The sequence below is a fragment of the Taudactylus pleione genome, unplaced genomic scaffold (genome assembly GCF_031769625.1).
Source record: "Taudactylus pleione unplaced genomic scaffold, aTauple2 ptg001984l, whole genome shotgun sequence".
Taxonomy (NCBI): Eukaryota; Metazoa; Chordata; class Amphibia; order Anura; family Myobatrachidae; genus Taudactylus; species Taudactylus pleione.
Window position 1 is genome coordinate 1087177 of NW_028286380.1, and position 15119 is coordinate 1102295.

Sequence of the window (15119 nt, forward strand, 5' to 3'; positions counted from 1 at the left end):
TGGATACACGCCTTTACACTGCGGTACGACGGTAGGTAGTAGTCCGTACATACTGTTACTGTACGGTTTGTGTGACATACCAGAGCTGCCGGCGGTCACCCATTGGCACATCCTGTAATGGGCTGTTGGGGATTTATTGGGGTGGGGGGGGCACCTGTCATCCTGAATGTCGGTACACACTGTGATAACAATGTCGATTTGCCGACACAGCGGCCAGTATGGCCCCCTGGCCCCAACTGATGTTATAAATATCCAAATGGCCCCTGGCAGAATATAATGTTCCCCCCACCCCAGGGCTGGAGCCAGGTGTCTGCCCAGTACTGAGGCTCACTCTGAGGTGGGCGGTTCCTGCTCTACAAGCCACGCCCGCTAGCCGTGACTGACAGGTAAATGGGCGGGGCGGGCTGTCTGACGGTTGGCGGCAGCTGATTCGCGCTCGGAGGTAAATGAGCCGCCGGTTACCGGCGTGTGCTCGGATAACGGCGGCGGTCCCGGACTACAACTCTGCTCTCCGGTCCGCCCGGTGATTTCTCGGCGGTTGCGGCTGTGAGTGTGGAATGTGCGAGCGGTAAGATGGCGGCGCGCAGTCAGTAATGGCGGCCGGCGGAGGAGGCGGGTAAGATGGCGGAGGAGACGGACTGGGGCTCCCAGCTGCTGTCCCCGCTCCTGGGCTGCCTACTGGCCCTCAGCGCTGACTTCACCCGGGACTGGGAGAGCAACGACCTCAGAGCCGCCCTGTGCAAAGCGCTGCTGGCCTGGCTCTTCCTCAGTGTCGCCGCCATCCAGCTGGCCTGGAGGAGCTACGGGCCCACGGTCAATGGCCTCTACTACCGCCAGGGTGAGCTGCCCCCACACACACCGGCAACTGCCCCCCCGGGAGTAAAGATCCCGACACACAGCGCCAACTGCCCCCCAGGGGGAGGGGTCCCGACACACAGCGCCAACTGCCCCCCAGGGGGAGGGGTCCCGACACACAGCGCCAACTGCCCCCCAGGGGGAGGGGTCCCGACACACAGCGCCAACTGCCCCCAGGGGGAAGGGGTCCCGACACACAGCGCCAACTGCCCCCCAGGGGGAGGGGTCCCGACACACAGCGCCAACTGCCCCCAGGGGGAAGGGGTCCCGACACACAGCGCCAACTGCCCCCAGGGGGAAGGGGTCCCGACACACAGCGCCAACTGCCCCCCAGGGGGAGGGGTCCCGACACACTGGTATTGTTTCTACCAAAAAACACCAGCAACTACCCCCAAAGGATTGGTCAGGCACCGGTAACTACCCCGGGGGAAAGGTCACACACAGCGGCAAATGCCCCCAGTGGAGGGGTTACACCCACACCTACATAAAGCAGAAACTACCCTCCAGATAAGGGGTTGCACACAGCGGAAACTGCTCCCAGGGGAGGGTTCAAATACATCGGCAACTACCCCAACAGCACCCCCCATACACTGGCAACTACCCCAACAGCACCCCCCATACACTGGCAACTACCCCAACAGCACCCCCCATACACTGGCAACTACCCCAACAGCACCCCCCATACACTGGCAACTACCGCAGGGGGAGGTGTCTCATAATGGCAATTACACCAGAGGGAGGGGTCACACCAGTAACTACCTCTGGGGAGAGGGTATAACGTACATTATCTTCCCCCGACTGCCTCGGGGGAGGAGTCACAAACACTGGTATCTGCCCCAACACACATCGGCAACTACTCGTGAGGGAGGGTCACATACACTCTGGGAACAACCCCTAGGGGAGAGGTCACGCCTGGTACCCGGCCACCGCTATTTGCCCCAACTACACCCCTGGGGTCACACACTGGTATCTCTGGCAAATATAACCAACAATCTCCCTGTAGCCATCCTGGCACTGTATAGCCTGGCATTCTGTACTACAGTCACCGTTAGTGATATATAGCACCAGACGCCCCCATCCTGGCACTGTATAGCCTGGCATTCTGTACTACAGTCACCGTTAGTGATATATAGCACCAGACGCCCCCATCCTGGCACTGTATAGCCTGTCATTCTGTACTACAGTCACCGTTAGTGATATATAGCACCAGACGCCCCCATCCTGGCACTGTATAGCCTGTCATTCTGTACTACAGTCACCGTTAGTGATATATAGCACCAGACGCCCCCATCCTGGCACTGTATAGCCTGTCATTCTGTAGTACAGTCACCGTTAGTGATATATAGCACCAGACGCCCCCATCCTGGCACTGTATAGCCTGTCATTCTGTACTACAGTCACCGTTAGTGATATATAGCACCAGACGCCCCCATCCTGGCACTGTGTAGCCTGTCATTCTGTAGTACAGTCACCATTAGTGATATATAGCACCAGACGCCCCCATCCTGGCACTGTATAGCCTGTCATTCTGTAGTACAGTCACCATTAGTGATATATAGCACCAGACGCCCCCATCCTGGCACTGTGTAGCCTGTCATTCTGTAGTACAGTCACCGTTAGTGATATATAGCACCAGACGCCCCCATCCTGGCACTGTATAGCCTGTCATTCTGTAGTACAGTCACCGTTAGTGATATATAGCACCAGACGCCCCCATCCTGGCACTGTATAGCCTGTCATTCTGTACTACAGTCACCGTTAGTGATATATAGCACCAGACGCCCCCATCCTGGCACTGTATAGCCTGTCATTCTGTACTACAGTCACCGTTAGTGATATATAGCACCAGACGCCCCCATCCTGGCACTGTATAGCCTGTCATTCTGTACTACAGTCACCGTTAGTGATATATAGCACCAGACGCCCCCATCCTGGCACTGTATAGCCTGTCATTCTGTAGTACAGTCACCGTTAGTGATATATAGCACCAGACGCCCCCATCCTGGCACTGTATAGCCTGTCATTCTGTACTACAGTCACCGTTAGTGATATATAGCACCAGACGCCCCCATCCTGGCACTGTATAGCCTGTCATTCTGTACTACAGTCACCGTTAGTGATATATAGCACCAGACGCCCCCATCCTGGCACTGTATAGCCTGTCATTCTGTACTACAGTCACCGTTAGTGATATATAGCACCAGACGCCCCCATCCTGGCACTGTATAGCCTGGCATTCTGTACTACAGTCACCGTTAGTGATATATAGCACCAGACGCCCCCATCCTGGCACTGTATAGCCTGGCATTCTGTACTACAGTCACCGTTAGTGATATATAGCACCAGACGCCCCCATCCTGGCACTGTATAGCCTGTCATTCTGTAGTACAGTCACCATTAGTGATATATAGCACCAGACGCCCCCATCCTGGCACTGTATAGCCTGTCATTCTGTACTACAGTCACCGTTAGTGATATATAGCACCAGACGCCCCCATCCTGGCACTGTGTAGCCTGTCATTCTGTACTACAGTCACCGTTAGTGATATATAGCACCAGACGCCCCCATCCTGGCACTGTATAGCCTGTCATTCTGTACTACAGTCACCGTTAGTGATATATAGCACCAGACGCCCCCATCCTGGCACTGTGTAGCCTGTCATTCTGTAGTACAGTCACCGTTAGTGATATATAGCACCAGACGCCCCCATCCTGGCACTGTATAGCCTGTCATTCTGTAGTACAGTCACCATTAGTGATATATAGCACCAGACGCCCACATCCTGGCACTGTATAGCCTGTCATTCTGTACTACAGTCACCGTTAGTGATATATAGCACCAGACGCCCCCATCCTGGCACTGTATAGCCTGTCATTCTGTACTACAGTCACCGTTAGTGATATATAGCACCAGACGCCCCCATCCAGGCACTGTATAGCCTGTCATTCTGTACTACAGTCACCGTTAGTGATATATAGCACCAGACGCCCCCATCCTGGCACTGTATAGCCTGTCATTCTGTAGTACAGTCACCGTTAGTGATATATAGCACCAGACGCCCCCATCCTGGCACTGTATAGCCTGTCATTCTGTACTACAGTCACCGTTAGTGATATATAGCACCAGACGCCCCCATCCTGGCACTGTATAGCCTGGCATTCTGTACTACAGTCACCGTTAGTGATATATAGCACCAGACGCCCCCATCCTGGCACTGTGTAGCCTGTCATTCTGTAGTACAGTCACCGTTAGTGATATATAGCACCAGACGCCCCCATCCTGGCACTGTATAGCCTGTCATTCTGTAGTACAGTCACCATTAGTGATATATAGCACCAGACGCCCCCATCCTGGCACTGTATAGCCTGTCATTCTGTACTACAGTCACCGTTAGTGATATATAGCACCAGACGCCCCCATCCTGGCACTGTATAGCCTGTCATTCTGTACTACAGTCACCGTTAGTGATATATAGCACCAGACGCCCCCATCCTGGCACTGTATAGCCTGTCATTCTGTACTACAGTCACCGTTAGTGATATATAGCACCAGACGCCCCCATCCTGGCACTGTATAGCCTGTCATTCTGTAGTACAGTCACCGTTAGTGATATATAGCACCAGACGCCCCCATCCTGGCACTGTATAGCCTGTCATTCTGTACTACAGTCACCGTTAGTGATATATAGCACCAGACGCCCCCATCCTGGCACTGTATAGCCTGGCATTCTGTACTACAGTCACCGTTAGTGATATATAGCACCAGACGCCCCCATCCTGGCACTGTATAGCCTGTCATTCTGTACTACAGTCACCGTTAGTGATATATAGCACCAGACGCCCCCATCCTGGCACTGTGTAGCCTGGCATTCTGTACTACAGTCACCGTTAGTGATATATAGCACCAGACGCCCCCATCCTGGCACTGTATAGCCTGTCATTCTGTACTACAGTCATCTCACCGTAGTTATTATAAAGACTGTAGCTAATTTGCATCCTGTTCTTGGTTTCTAGGTATGGGGGGACAGAACGGAGGTACGCCAGAGTATCCGTCACATTTCCCTATATGGTGAGTACGTAGAGCTTGTGCTGTGATGGGTATGGCCAATGCAGTGCATTATAAAAGCTGATTTTACCTGGCACAATAAGGCGTTTACTTTTCCCCAAGAAGACTATAATGGTGGCATGCGCTGGATGTGTGATTATCCTGTGTACAGACCATAAAGCGCATGGTATCAGGGTTTATGTAAAGGCAGAACCAGAGGGTGAGAGGTGGCTATTGCTATCAGCCAATCTCTGGCTATGCCAGGCTCGCTGCTGTGTCCTGACCAGGAATCACTAATCATAGGTGCTCTCCGAGGGGACGTGTGTAGTAGATTAGCGGCTGGTGATAGATCTCGGATGTGATTATCGTGCTCTCGGCGTCCTCCTCAGAGGGAACGTGTGTAGTAGATTAGCGGCCGGTGATGGATCTCGGATGGGATTATCGTGCTCTCGGCGTCCTCCTCTCTCAGAGGGAACGTGTGTAGTAGATTAGCGGCCGGTGATAGATCTCAGATGTGATTATCGTGCTCTCGGCCTCCTCCTCTCTCAGAGGGAACGTGTGTAGTAGATTAGCGGCCGGTGATAGATCTCAGATGTGATTATCGTGCTCTCTGTGTCCTCCTCTCTGAGGGAACGTGTGTAGTAGACTAGCGGCCGGTGATAGATCTCAGATGGGATTATCGTGCTCTCGGCGTCCTCCTCTCTCAGAGGGAACGTGTGTAGTAGATTAGCGGCCGGTGATAGATCTCAGGTGTGATTATCGTGCTCTCGGCGTCCTCCTCTCTCATAGGGAACGTGTGTAGTAGATTAGCGGCCGGTGATAGATCTCAGATGTGATTATCGTGCTCTCGGCCTCCTCCTCTCTCAGAGGGAACGTGTGTAGTAGATTAGCGGCCGGTGATAGATCTCAGATGTGATTATCGTGCTCTCTGTGTCCTCCTCTCTGAGGGAACGTGTGTAGTAGACTAGCGGCCGGTGATAGATCTCAGATGGGATTATCGTGCTCTCGGCGTCCTCCTCTCTCAGAGGGAACGTGTGTAGTAGATTAGCGGCCGGTGATAGATCTCAGATGTGATTATCGTGCTCTCGGCGTCCTCCTCTCTCAGAGGGAACGTGTGTAGTAGATTAGCGGCCGGTGATAGATCTCAGATGTGATTATTGTGCTCTCGGCCTCCTCCTCTCTCAGAGGGAACGTGTGTAGTAGACTAGCGGCCGGTGATAGATCTCAGATGGGATTATCGTGCTCTCGGCGTCCTCCTCTCTCAGAGGGAACGTGTGTAGTAGATTAGCGGCCGGTGATAGATCTCAGATGTGATTATCGTGCTCTCGGCGTCCTCCTCAGAGGGAACGTGTGTAGTAGATTAGCGGCCGGTGATAGATCTCAGATGTGATTTTCTACTTCAGGGTCCATAGGGGGTCCACAGGGTTGACCTTGGGGTATAGGTTGGGAACCAAATCTGGGCACCACGCAGTTAAAGCTTTTAGCTCCCAGGATGCACTTGGGTCCACTCTCCCTATAACCCCACCCCCAGCCAGAGGCACCTCAGTTTAAGTTGTGCCCGGCCGGAGTCGGGTCACCGTTTAGTGCAGTGGGGAGCTGATTAGCAGCCCCTAAGCTTTATTTTTTTCTAAGTACAGAGTTTTTTTATTTTTACTTTGGACTTTCAGAGCGGCAGCGTCGGACTGTCCATAGGACGTCTAAGCTGCCGCTCCGTCACCCCGCCGGCGCTGAGACGCCAGTACAGATCTGGGGATCTCAGCGGGACCCCAGAGTCTGTACTAGCCGGACTCTGCGGGCGCCCAGGACTGCTGCCGGATCTACGGGGAGCAGGTAAGGTCGCGGATCACCGCTTGCGGTGATCCGCGCATTTAATATGCAGTCCTGTGCCTCCGGTCTCCGGGGACAGACCGGAGGCGCCGGCAGTGGCGGCGGGCCCCCCATACCCCGTGTGTCCACTAGACCACCAGGGACTTAGTGTTCGGTGCTGGGAGCCGGCGTCCCGGGGGCTTAATAGCCGGCCAGGGGAGGAAGCTTTCCCTGTTACAGCGGCTCCTCCCCTCAGTTCAGCGCGCCTTTCAGTATGTATAGTCTGGCGTCGCTGAGCTGCTTCCTCCGCGGGCCACGCTTCTTCTGAGGTCTCCAGCGGCCATTTTCTTGTGGTGCAGCAGCAGAGCTCCGGAGATGGCAGTGAGTCCAGTCCCCCTGCGTACCTCACCATCAGGTCAGTGTACACAGCGCTGTAGCCTTCCCAGACACTGAATCTGGGTAAGTTGAATGCAGTGTAATAGTGCAGTATATTATATGACATGTTTATGTATATATGTATATATCTGCATTGTATGTGACTTATGCTAGTGCTGACTGTCTGTATTTAATTCTCTCACCTGTCAGTGTATATCTATCCCTTTTCCTTATCTGCCCTAATACAGCTGTACTTAGGGTGGTTCTGAGACCTCACATTTATATACTCGTTGATATTTGTGAGGTTTGTCACATACTGTTGCGTGCTGCACGTTGCCACATTTTCGTTGGAACTGTGTGTTGCATACGCTGAAAATGGGTCCCTGCGGCTAATTTTAGCATCAGTCAGGACCAGTATAGCACTGCTTGATATTTCCGCCAAGATTGGTCAGATATGTTTGACCAGGAGATAGAGCGTTATACTGCACCCATTTTTACTATCCTGCAAGTCATGTGCTGCAGGTGTTATTGCGGAGGATTTGTTTCATAAAGGGTTCTGTGTGTGGCGTCATCTGGTGCCGGCCCCTTTCACGACCCCCTTGGGAGGTTTGTTTTCTTGGGATCCTCTCAATTGCGGATCGCCGGGCGGGCCCCATTGTTGTACCTCACTTGGGGTTACTTCACCATACTGCCCTTTTCATCTCAGGGTATCTCGCAGTTCCTTGCACTCTTCCCCTGTGACACAGACTATCGCTCCCTGCATGGGGTTTTCGCAGTATATGAAATCCCCCTGGTGCCACCATAGTCTGTCATTCCCCTTGCAGGGATTCCCACGGCCACCCTGGGTGGATGTCGTTTTCTACGAAACGCAAATTGGCGTGGTTGACGCCCTGTGGTTACTTCCCAGTTGGCTCTGCGTGAACTGGATACTGTTTTGGGCTCTTTCCCTCTTACACGGGGGGAAGCCTATTTCAAGTATTATTATCCCTGCTTTAGGGCTGGTAGCAGGTCCATTCTGGTTAGAGTGAATGTTGACCTGCACCTGTATCATACACCCTCAGTATTGCGTGTCTTCTGGTTCCCTGTTGCTGACTAGCGGGGGGATCGCATGGCGGGACTCTGGCTGTTGTCAGTTATGAGGTATTGCAACAGTGTTTGGCCTCCTGTCCCAAATTCCCTGAGGGTCATCACGAGCCCCTCATGGGGTGGATGGGCGTGTTACTCGTCAGATTACAGACGTTACTATGCATCCCATTCCTGCGTGGTCGGATTCTTCTGATCCGTAGGTGGTAACTCTGCCTGAAATCAGTATACTCGCTTTCAGGGGTTGTTACCCATCCTACCATGGCGATAGCATGGTTGGTTAATACTATTGCATACTGAGCTGATGCATTTGTAATGTTTTTTCCCCACCAACACGTCTGGGGTTCAAATGTATTTGGTCGCTCATGTAATATATGCAGTTGTCATAGGTGGACATGCCTATATTGGATACCAGTCTCCTAACTTTCAGAGTTCCGGCTGCGACGGTATCCTCCGTAATACCCTATGGCTGCGCTCTGGGAATGCAGAGGTGCAGATACCATCTATAGGGTAGATCTTGTTGGGTCCTGACCTTGACAGTGGCAGTACAAATTTCCCGCCTTTAGCTATGCCCACTACAGGGCCTCAGACTAAGTCTATTAAGTCTTTTTGTCCTCTGGGTCAGCCTAAAGGTCTGTTTTTTCAACCGAGCAGGCCTGGACTGCCAGCCGATACTGCTTCTGAACCTACAGATATATCGTAAGCATGACGAGACAGGCCTACCACTGGGAGATGGCGATTTTCTCAGTTCGCCCGGTACTAGTGTCTAGTTGCCGCGGCTACGTGGGTAGGAGGGTACGCCCTCTCTTTGCTCAGGCGGCCTATTTCCATGTGATGGTACGCAGGCCCTTATTCGGACCCGAACAGGGCCTTACGAATCCAGAAAGCTATACAGTTGTTGTTTGGGTAAGCGGAGCTAATTGGGCCATCCCCACTTTCTCAGCGAGGGACTGGTTGTTCTGCTTTCTTTCTGGTGCGGTGGCTGAATGGTCCTCTGGCCTATTCTCTGTCTCAATTCCCTGAACCAGTTCCTAAAGCTACCTGGGCTCAGGAGGCAATCCCTATGCTCCATCATACTATGTTTGGAACCTGGGGACTTTATGGTATCACTGGATATACAGGACGTGTGCCTACGGGCACTTACAGAGACCTTGCCTCAGCATGGACTGAGGTTTGCTGTATCACAGAACTTACGGTTTTCGGGCTCTGCCTGTTGGGACTGTTCTCAGCCCCACAGGGGTTTACCAGGGTTTTGGATTTTCTGACAGTTCTTCTGTTCAGTATATCCCAATGCTCCTGTACCTGGATGGCCTCCTGCTCTTAGCAGGATCACCGGGGTACTTTACAGCCGGGTCAGGTTGACTGTGGCTTCTTCAGGGTGCAGAAGTTTAATCAATGGGGAAAAAGTCCTCCCTGCATCCCTCTCTGGGTATTCTTCACCTAGGAGCCCTGCTGGATTCTCAGAATCTGAGAATTCTTCTGGCGTAAGACGGCATCTCCACTCTTCCATTAGGAGTACATGGATGTCTGCGCAGTCGACATATGTCTTTGCACTCTGGGAGGCATGGTCCACTATTCAGTGTCTGCCTTTGGAAGGGTGGAATGGGCTTAGTTCCATTCCAGGCCTTTCCATAATTGGCTTATCTCCAGATGGAACAAGTTTTTTTTTTTCTGTCTGATCACTGTTCAAATGATGCTGCTCTCCCCGGAGGCAAGTCTGTCCCTTTTCGGGTGACTATGACCATCTCGTCCAGGGTATTCTTTGCTAAGGACAGTGTCTGGTTCGCATCCATTTCAGTGCAATTGGATGTCTGTCGATTCCACCCTGTCAATTAACTTGTTGGAACTTTAGCCTGTCTTGGGCCTTCACTCTGGCATAGCCCTTGTTTCCCGGTGAACCTGAAAAAGTTCAGTCCGACAGGGTCAGAACAGTAGCTTCCTTTTTAGCAATACTGTTCGTTGGGTGGCAATGTCAGGTATGTCATACATTCGGACATTGTCTGAGGGTTTCCTTCCGACCATCTCGACAGTGTTCATTTCAGGTGCTCTCCATTGGGAAGCGGGAGTCCTCAGCCGTTACGACGTGCATCCCGGGGACTAGTCTCTTCCCCAAGAGAGGTTTCATCTCCTGGTGAGCAGGGGGGGGGCCCTCCTGAGGTGACACTCATGGCCTTCTGACTCTATCACACTATGGTGTTACAGTCCAACTCTGGGGATTCTGAAGCAACCTTCAGTGACTCTTTGTCGGTGAAGGGGTTCTTCCAATTTGCGTACCTGTGTTCTCCAGTCTCCATTATTCCTCGAGGGAAGTGTTTCAATCGAGACAGAGATGCTTTCCTGCTGGTGGCTCCTGATTGCCCCAGATGTCAGGGGTACTTGGTTTTTCGGAGTCTCTCCATCGATACTCCATTCCTGATGCTTCACTACCCAGACCTGTTGTCTCAGGGTCCTGGGGTTTGCCTTGGACCTGGGTCGTTTGTCTTTGACTACGTCCCTACAGTGGCCTTACGGCTTCCATGGCTTTTTCATCGTTGGAATGATTGGAGCACATGGATCAGCTTTTGCTGGAACCTACCACAAACTGTGGCAGCCATCATTCTTATGGTATTATACCTATCGATGCGATCCTCTGGTGTCCAGGATTTCCAGATATTCTGGCATTCCTTCCGGCTGGCTTGGGTTTCACCCTCGGCCTGGCCTTCCTGACAGTGCAGATCTCTACACTGTCAGTATGATTAGGTTATGGAATTGCTCCGCTCTGATATCCAGTTCATCCTTTGGAGTGTTTTCTGGATCATGCCTCCATTTTTCCTCCCTAGGGACTCCTTGGGAGTTAGGAGTGGTTCTTTGTTAACTCCGGGCAAAGTTAATGGAACCGCTGGTTGTGATAGCCATTACATGGTCTATTGCTTTGGCTTTCTCTCTTTCTATCAGGGAGTTTATATCAACCAGGTGAGTGTCGGAATTGGGAGCGTTCTCATGTGGCTCCCTCTTCTGGAGGGCATCTTGTCAGGGTGTGAGTTGCTCTCACCCTGTGTTTCTTCTTAGTGATTTTCAGGTTCCATATTATTCTGGAACTTATGGTGCGGCCATTCAGTCCCCAGTCCTCTCGGGTGGTGTGGCCTCATTGACTGTGGTCCGGCCTCTGTGGATTTATGTGATCCATTCAAGTTCCTGACGGAAATCGGACTCCTTATTGGTGGTCTGAGATTTCTGGTTTTAACAGGAAAGGATGGCCGGCCTATGGCCATATGTTGGCTGGACGGCCTCGTATGTCTTCTTCAGGGGCCTACCCATGGGTAGGCCTTTCTGTTGTTGCTGCTTGTTTTTTCTCGGGCCATGTAACCCTCGTGGGTGGCTCGCTGTGGCGCCTTGGCTGCTTTGCCTTGCTAGGTGGCCACGTGGTCTTCTGTCCACACCTTTTTAAGGTTCTAGGCATTGTTTTCCTTTGCCTCTCAGGATGCTTCCTTTTTGGCGGCTGATTCTCCTCTCAGCACAGGAGCGTCCCCTCCCTTGGTTGAACTGCTTTGGGACATCCCCAAGGTCAACCCTGTGGACCCCCTATGGACCCTGAAGTAGAAAACAAGAGATATGGTAAGAACTTACCTTTGTTATCTCTGTTTCTACGAAGTCCATAGGGTCCACAGGGCGCCCGCCCTGACGCACCTGGCTTCAAATGGGCTGTGTGACTGGTCACCGGTTTTCCGTCTCCCATTTCTGTGAGTGTGGTTATCGAGTGTTCCAGTTTTCTCTCTTTTTTTCTCCTCCTCCGGCCTTTGGCTACTTACAAACTGAGGTGCCTCTGGCTGGGGGTGGGGTTATAGGGAGAGTGGACCCAAGTGCATCCTGGGAGCTAAAAGCTTTAACTGCGTGGTGCCCGGATTTGGTTCCCAACCTATACCCCAAGGTCAACCCTGTGGACCCTATGGACTTCGTAGAAACAGAGATAACAAAGGTAAGTTCTTACCATATCTCTTGTTATCGTGCTCTCTGTGTCCTCCTCTCTGAGGGAACGTGTGTAGTAGACTAGCGGCCGGTGATAGATCTCAGATGGGATTATCGTGCTCTCGGCGTCCTCCTCTCTCAGAGGGAACGTGTGTAGTAGATTAGCGGCCGGTGATGGATCTCAGATGGGATTATCGTGCTCTCGGCGTCCTCCTCTCTCAGAGGGAACGTGTGTAGTAGATTAGCGGCCGGTGATAGATCTCAGATGTGATTATTGTGCTCTCGGCCTCCTCCTCTCTCAGAGGGAACGTGTGTAATAGATTAGCGGCCGGTGATAGATGTCAGATGTGATTATCGTGCTCTCTGCGTCCTCCTCTCTCAGAGGGAACGTGTGTAGTAGATTAGCGGCCGGTGATCGATCTCAGATGTGATTATCGTGCTCTCGGCGTCCTCCTCTCTCAGGGAACGTGTGTAGTAGATTATACGGCCGGTGAATGATCTCAGATGTGATTATCGTGCTCTCGGCGTCCTCCTCTCAGAGGGAACGTGTGTAGTAGATTAGTGGCCGGTGATAGATCTCAGATGTGATTATCGTGCTCTCGGCGTCCTCCTCTCAGAGGGAACGTGTGTAGTAGATTAGCGGCCGGTGATAGATCTCAGATGGGATTATCGTGCTCTCGGCGTCCTCCTCTCTCATAGGGAACGTGTGTAGTAGATTAGCGGCCGGTGATGGATCTCAGATGTGATTATCGTGCTCTCGGCGTCCTCCTCTCTCAGAGGGAACGTGTGTAGTAGATTAGCGGCCAGTGATAGATCTCAGATGCGATTATTGTGACCTCTTATATTTTTCAGGGAGAGCTCAAGTACAGAATCATTAAAAAGTCACCAGGAATGAAGTTTGGCTTATCCTGTGTACATCGTTGCCCAGCAGCTGTGTATGTGGCCCGGATCCAGGGCAGGAGAACGGGACCTACGATGGGTGACAGTGACCACAGTGTCTGCAGGTCAGCTGCCTCCGATCCTGGCTGCAGGCATCACATAAACTGAGCCGGTTCTGTCTGTTCCAGCTTTGGAGTGACTGTGGTTATAGCTCCATCCCGTCTGGTAAATCAGGAGCTGCGCTGTACCTCTCCCGCCAGTGACCTTACACAAACGGATGTGATTGTGCTTCTCACCCCGCAATAACAGAATGTATATACCGACAGATGCCCTAATGTAAGGGCGGCAGCCCGTGTGTATGCCCCCAGGATACACCCTCACACCTCTAGGGACCCTATATTGGCTGCTGAAGGGCTTCAGCTATGCTTACCATTGTAAAGACAGAATATATTTATTTATTTTAGGATGTATTTATGATCTGTGCCTTTTTTGTGTGTGGTCAATTTGTGTCATAACTGTAGATTAAATTAAACTACAGCTAAAGACGATGAAATATGTATAATATAACGCTGAGAGCACAGAAGGTAAAGACGATGAAATATGTATAATAGAACGCTGAGAGCACAGAAGGTAAAGGCGATGAAATATGTATAATAGAACGCTGAGAGCACAGAAGGTAAAGGCGATGAAATATGTATAATAGAACGCTGAGAGCACAGAAGGTAAAGGCGATGAAATATGTATAATAGAACGCTGAGAGCACAGAAGGTAAAGGCGATGAAATATGTATAATATAACGCTGAGAGCACAGAAGGTAAAGACGATGAAATATGTATAATAGAACGCTGAGAGCACAGAAGGTAAAGGCGATGAAATATGTATAATAGAACGCTGAGAGCACAGAAGGTAAAGGCGATGAAATATGTATAATAGAACGCTGAGAGCACAGAAGGTAAAGGCGATGAAATATGTATAATAGAACGCTGAGAGCACAGAAGGTAAAGGCGATGAAATATGTATAATAGAACGCTGAGAGCACAGAAGGTAAAGGCGATGAAATATGTATAATATAACGCTGAGGGCACAGAAGGTAAAGGCGATGAAATATGTATAATAGAACGCTGAGAGCACAGAAGGTAAAGGCGATGAAATATGTATAATAGAACGCTGAGAGCACAGAAGGTAAAGGCGATGAAATATGTATAATAGAACGCTGAGAGCACAGAAGGTAAAGGCGATGAAATATGTATAATAGAACGCTGAGAGCACAGAAGGTAAAGACGATGAAATATGTATAATATAACGCTGAGAGCACAGAAGGTAAAGACGATGAAATATGTATAATATAACGCTGAGAGCACAGAAGGTAAAGGCGATGAAATATGTATAATAGAACGCTGAGAGCACAGAAGGTAAAGACGATGAAATATGTATAATATAACGCTGAGAGCACAGAAGGTAAAGACGTTTTTTGGCAATCTTTGTATTGCTGTGAGGAGATCTAGTCCATCTGTGTATAACAGAGGTTCTCAAACTCTGTCCTCGGGACCCCACACAGGTCACGTTTTCCAGGTCACCCAGCAGGTGCACAGGTGTATTCATTATTCACTGATGGAAATAATTATTTAACTTGTGATTCTGTGAGGAGACCTGGAAAACATGCACCGTTTGGGGTCCTGAAAACAGAGGGGGTCATTCAGACCCGGTCGCAAGCGCTGAGCGCTTGCTACCGGGTCGATGTTTCCCCACTGGGCATACGCACATCGGAGCTGGCTCCGACGTGCACATGCGCGAGACCCGGCTACCGATGGGCACTCTGTCGCTACGGGTCTCGCACCAAAGGGGGCGAGCTATCGATGGGGAGTGACAGCTCGCCACGTTTGGGATGCGGGCAGGGGGCGTGGGCAGCCAAACGGAGGCGTTCCCCACGGAACACTTGCCGTTTGGGGGTGGCCCCACTGACCAGCAATGATGTCAGTGGGGAGCTTCCTGCTCGATCAGAGCAGGAAGCTCCCTGGGGCTTGCGGTTGACGAGACCCAACCTTAGGGTCTCGTCGCAAGTCCCGATGGTCTTGACCATCGCGACCATCACCCTGGTCGATCGCAAGAGCTGTGGGTGGTAAGCCACAGC

At 51.5% G+C, this 15119-nt stretch overlaps 1 protein-coding gene across 1 annotated transcript; it reads left to right on the forward strand.

Annotated features, from left to right (window-relative positions):
• The first annotated feature begins 295 nt into the window (after positions 1-295).
• On the forward strand, positions 296-13531 carry TCTA (T cell leukemia translocation altered). Its single transcript, XM_088465372.1, has 3 exons — positions 296-838; positions 4870-4924; positions 12962-13531. The coding sequence occupies exons 1-3, from the start codon at positions 622-624 to the stop codon at positions 13002-13004; spliced, it is 315 nt and encodes a 104-aa protein (XP_088321498.1). The 5' UTR covers positions 296-621; the 3' UTR covers positions 13005-13531.
• Positions 13532-15119: the final 1588 nt, after the last annotated feature.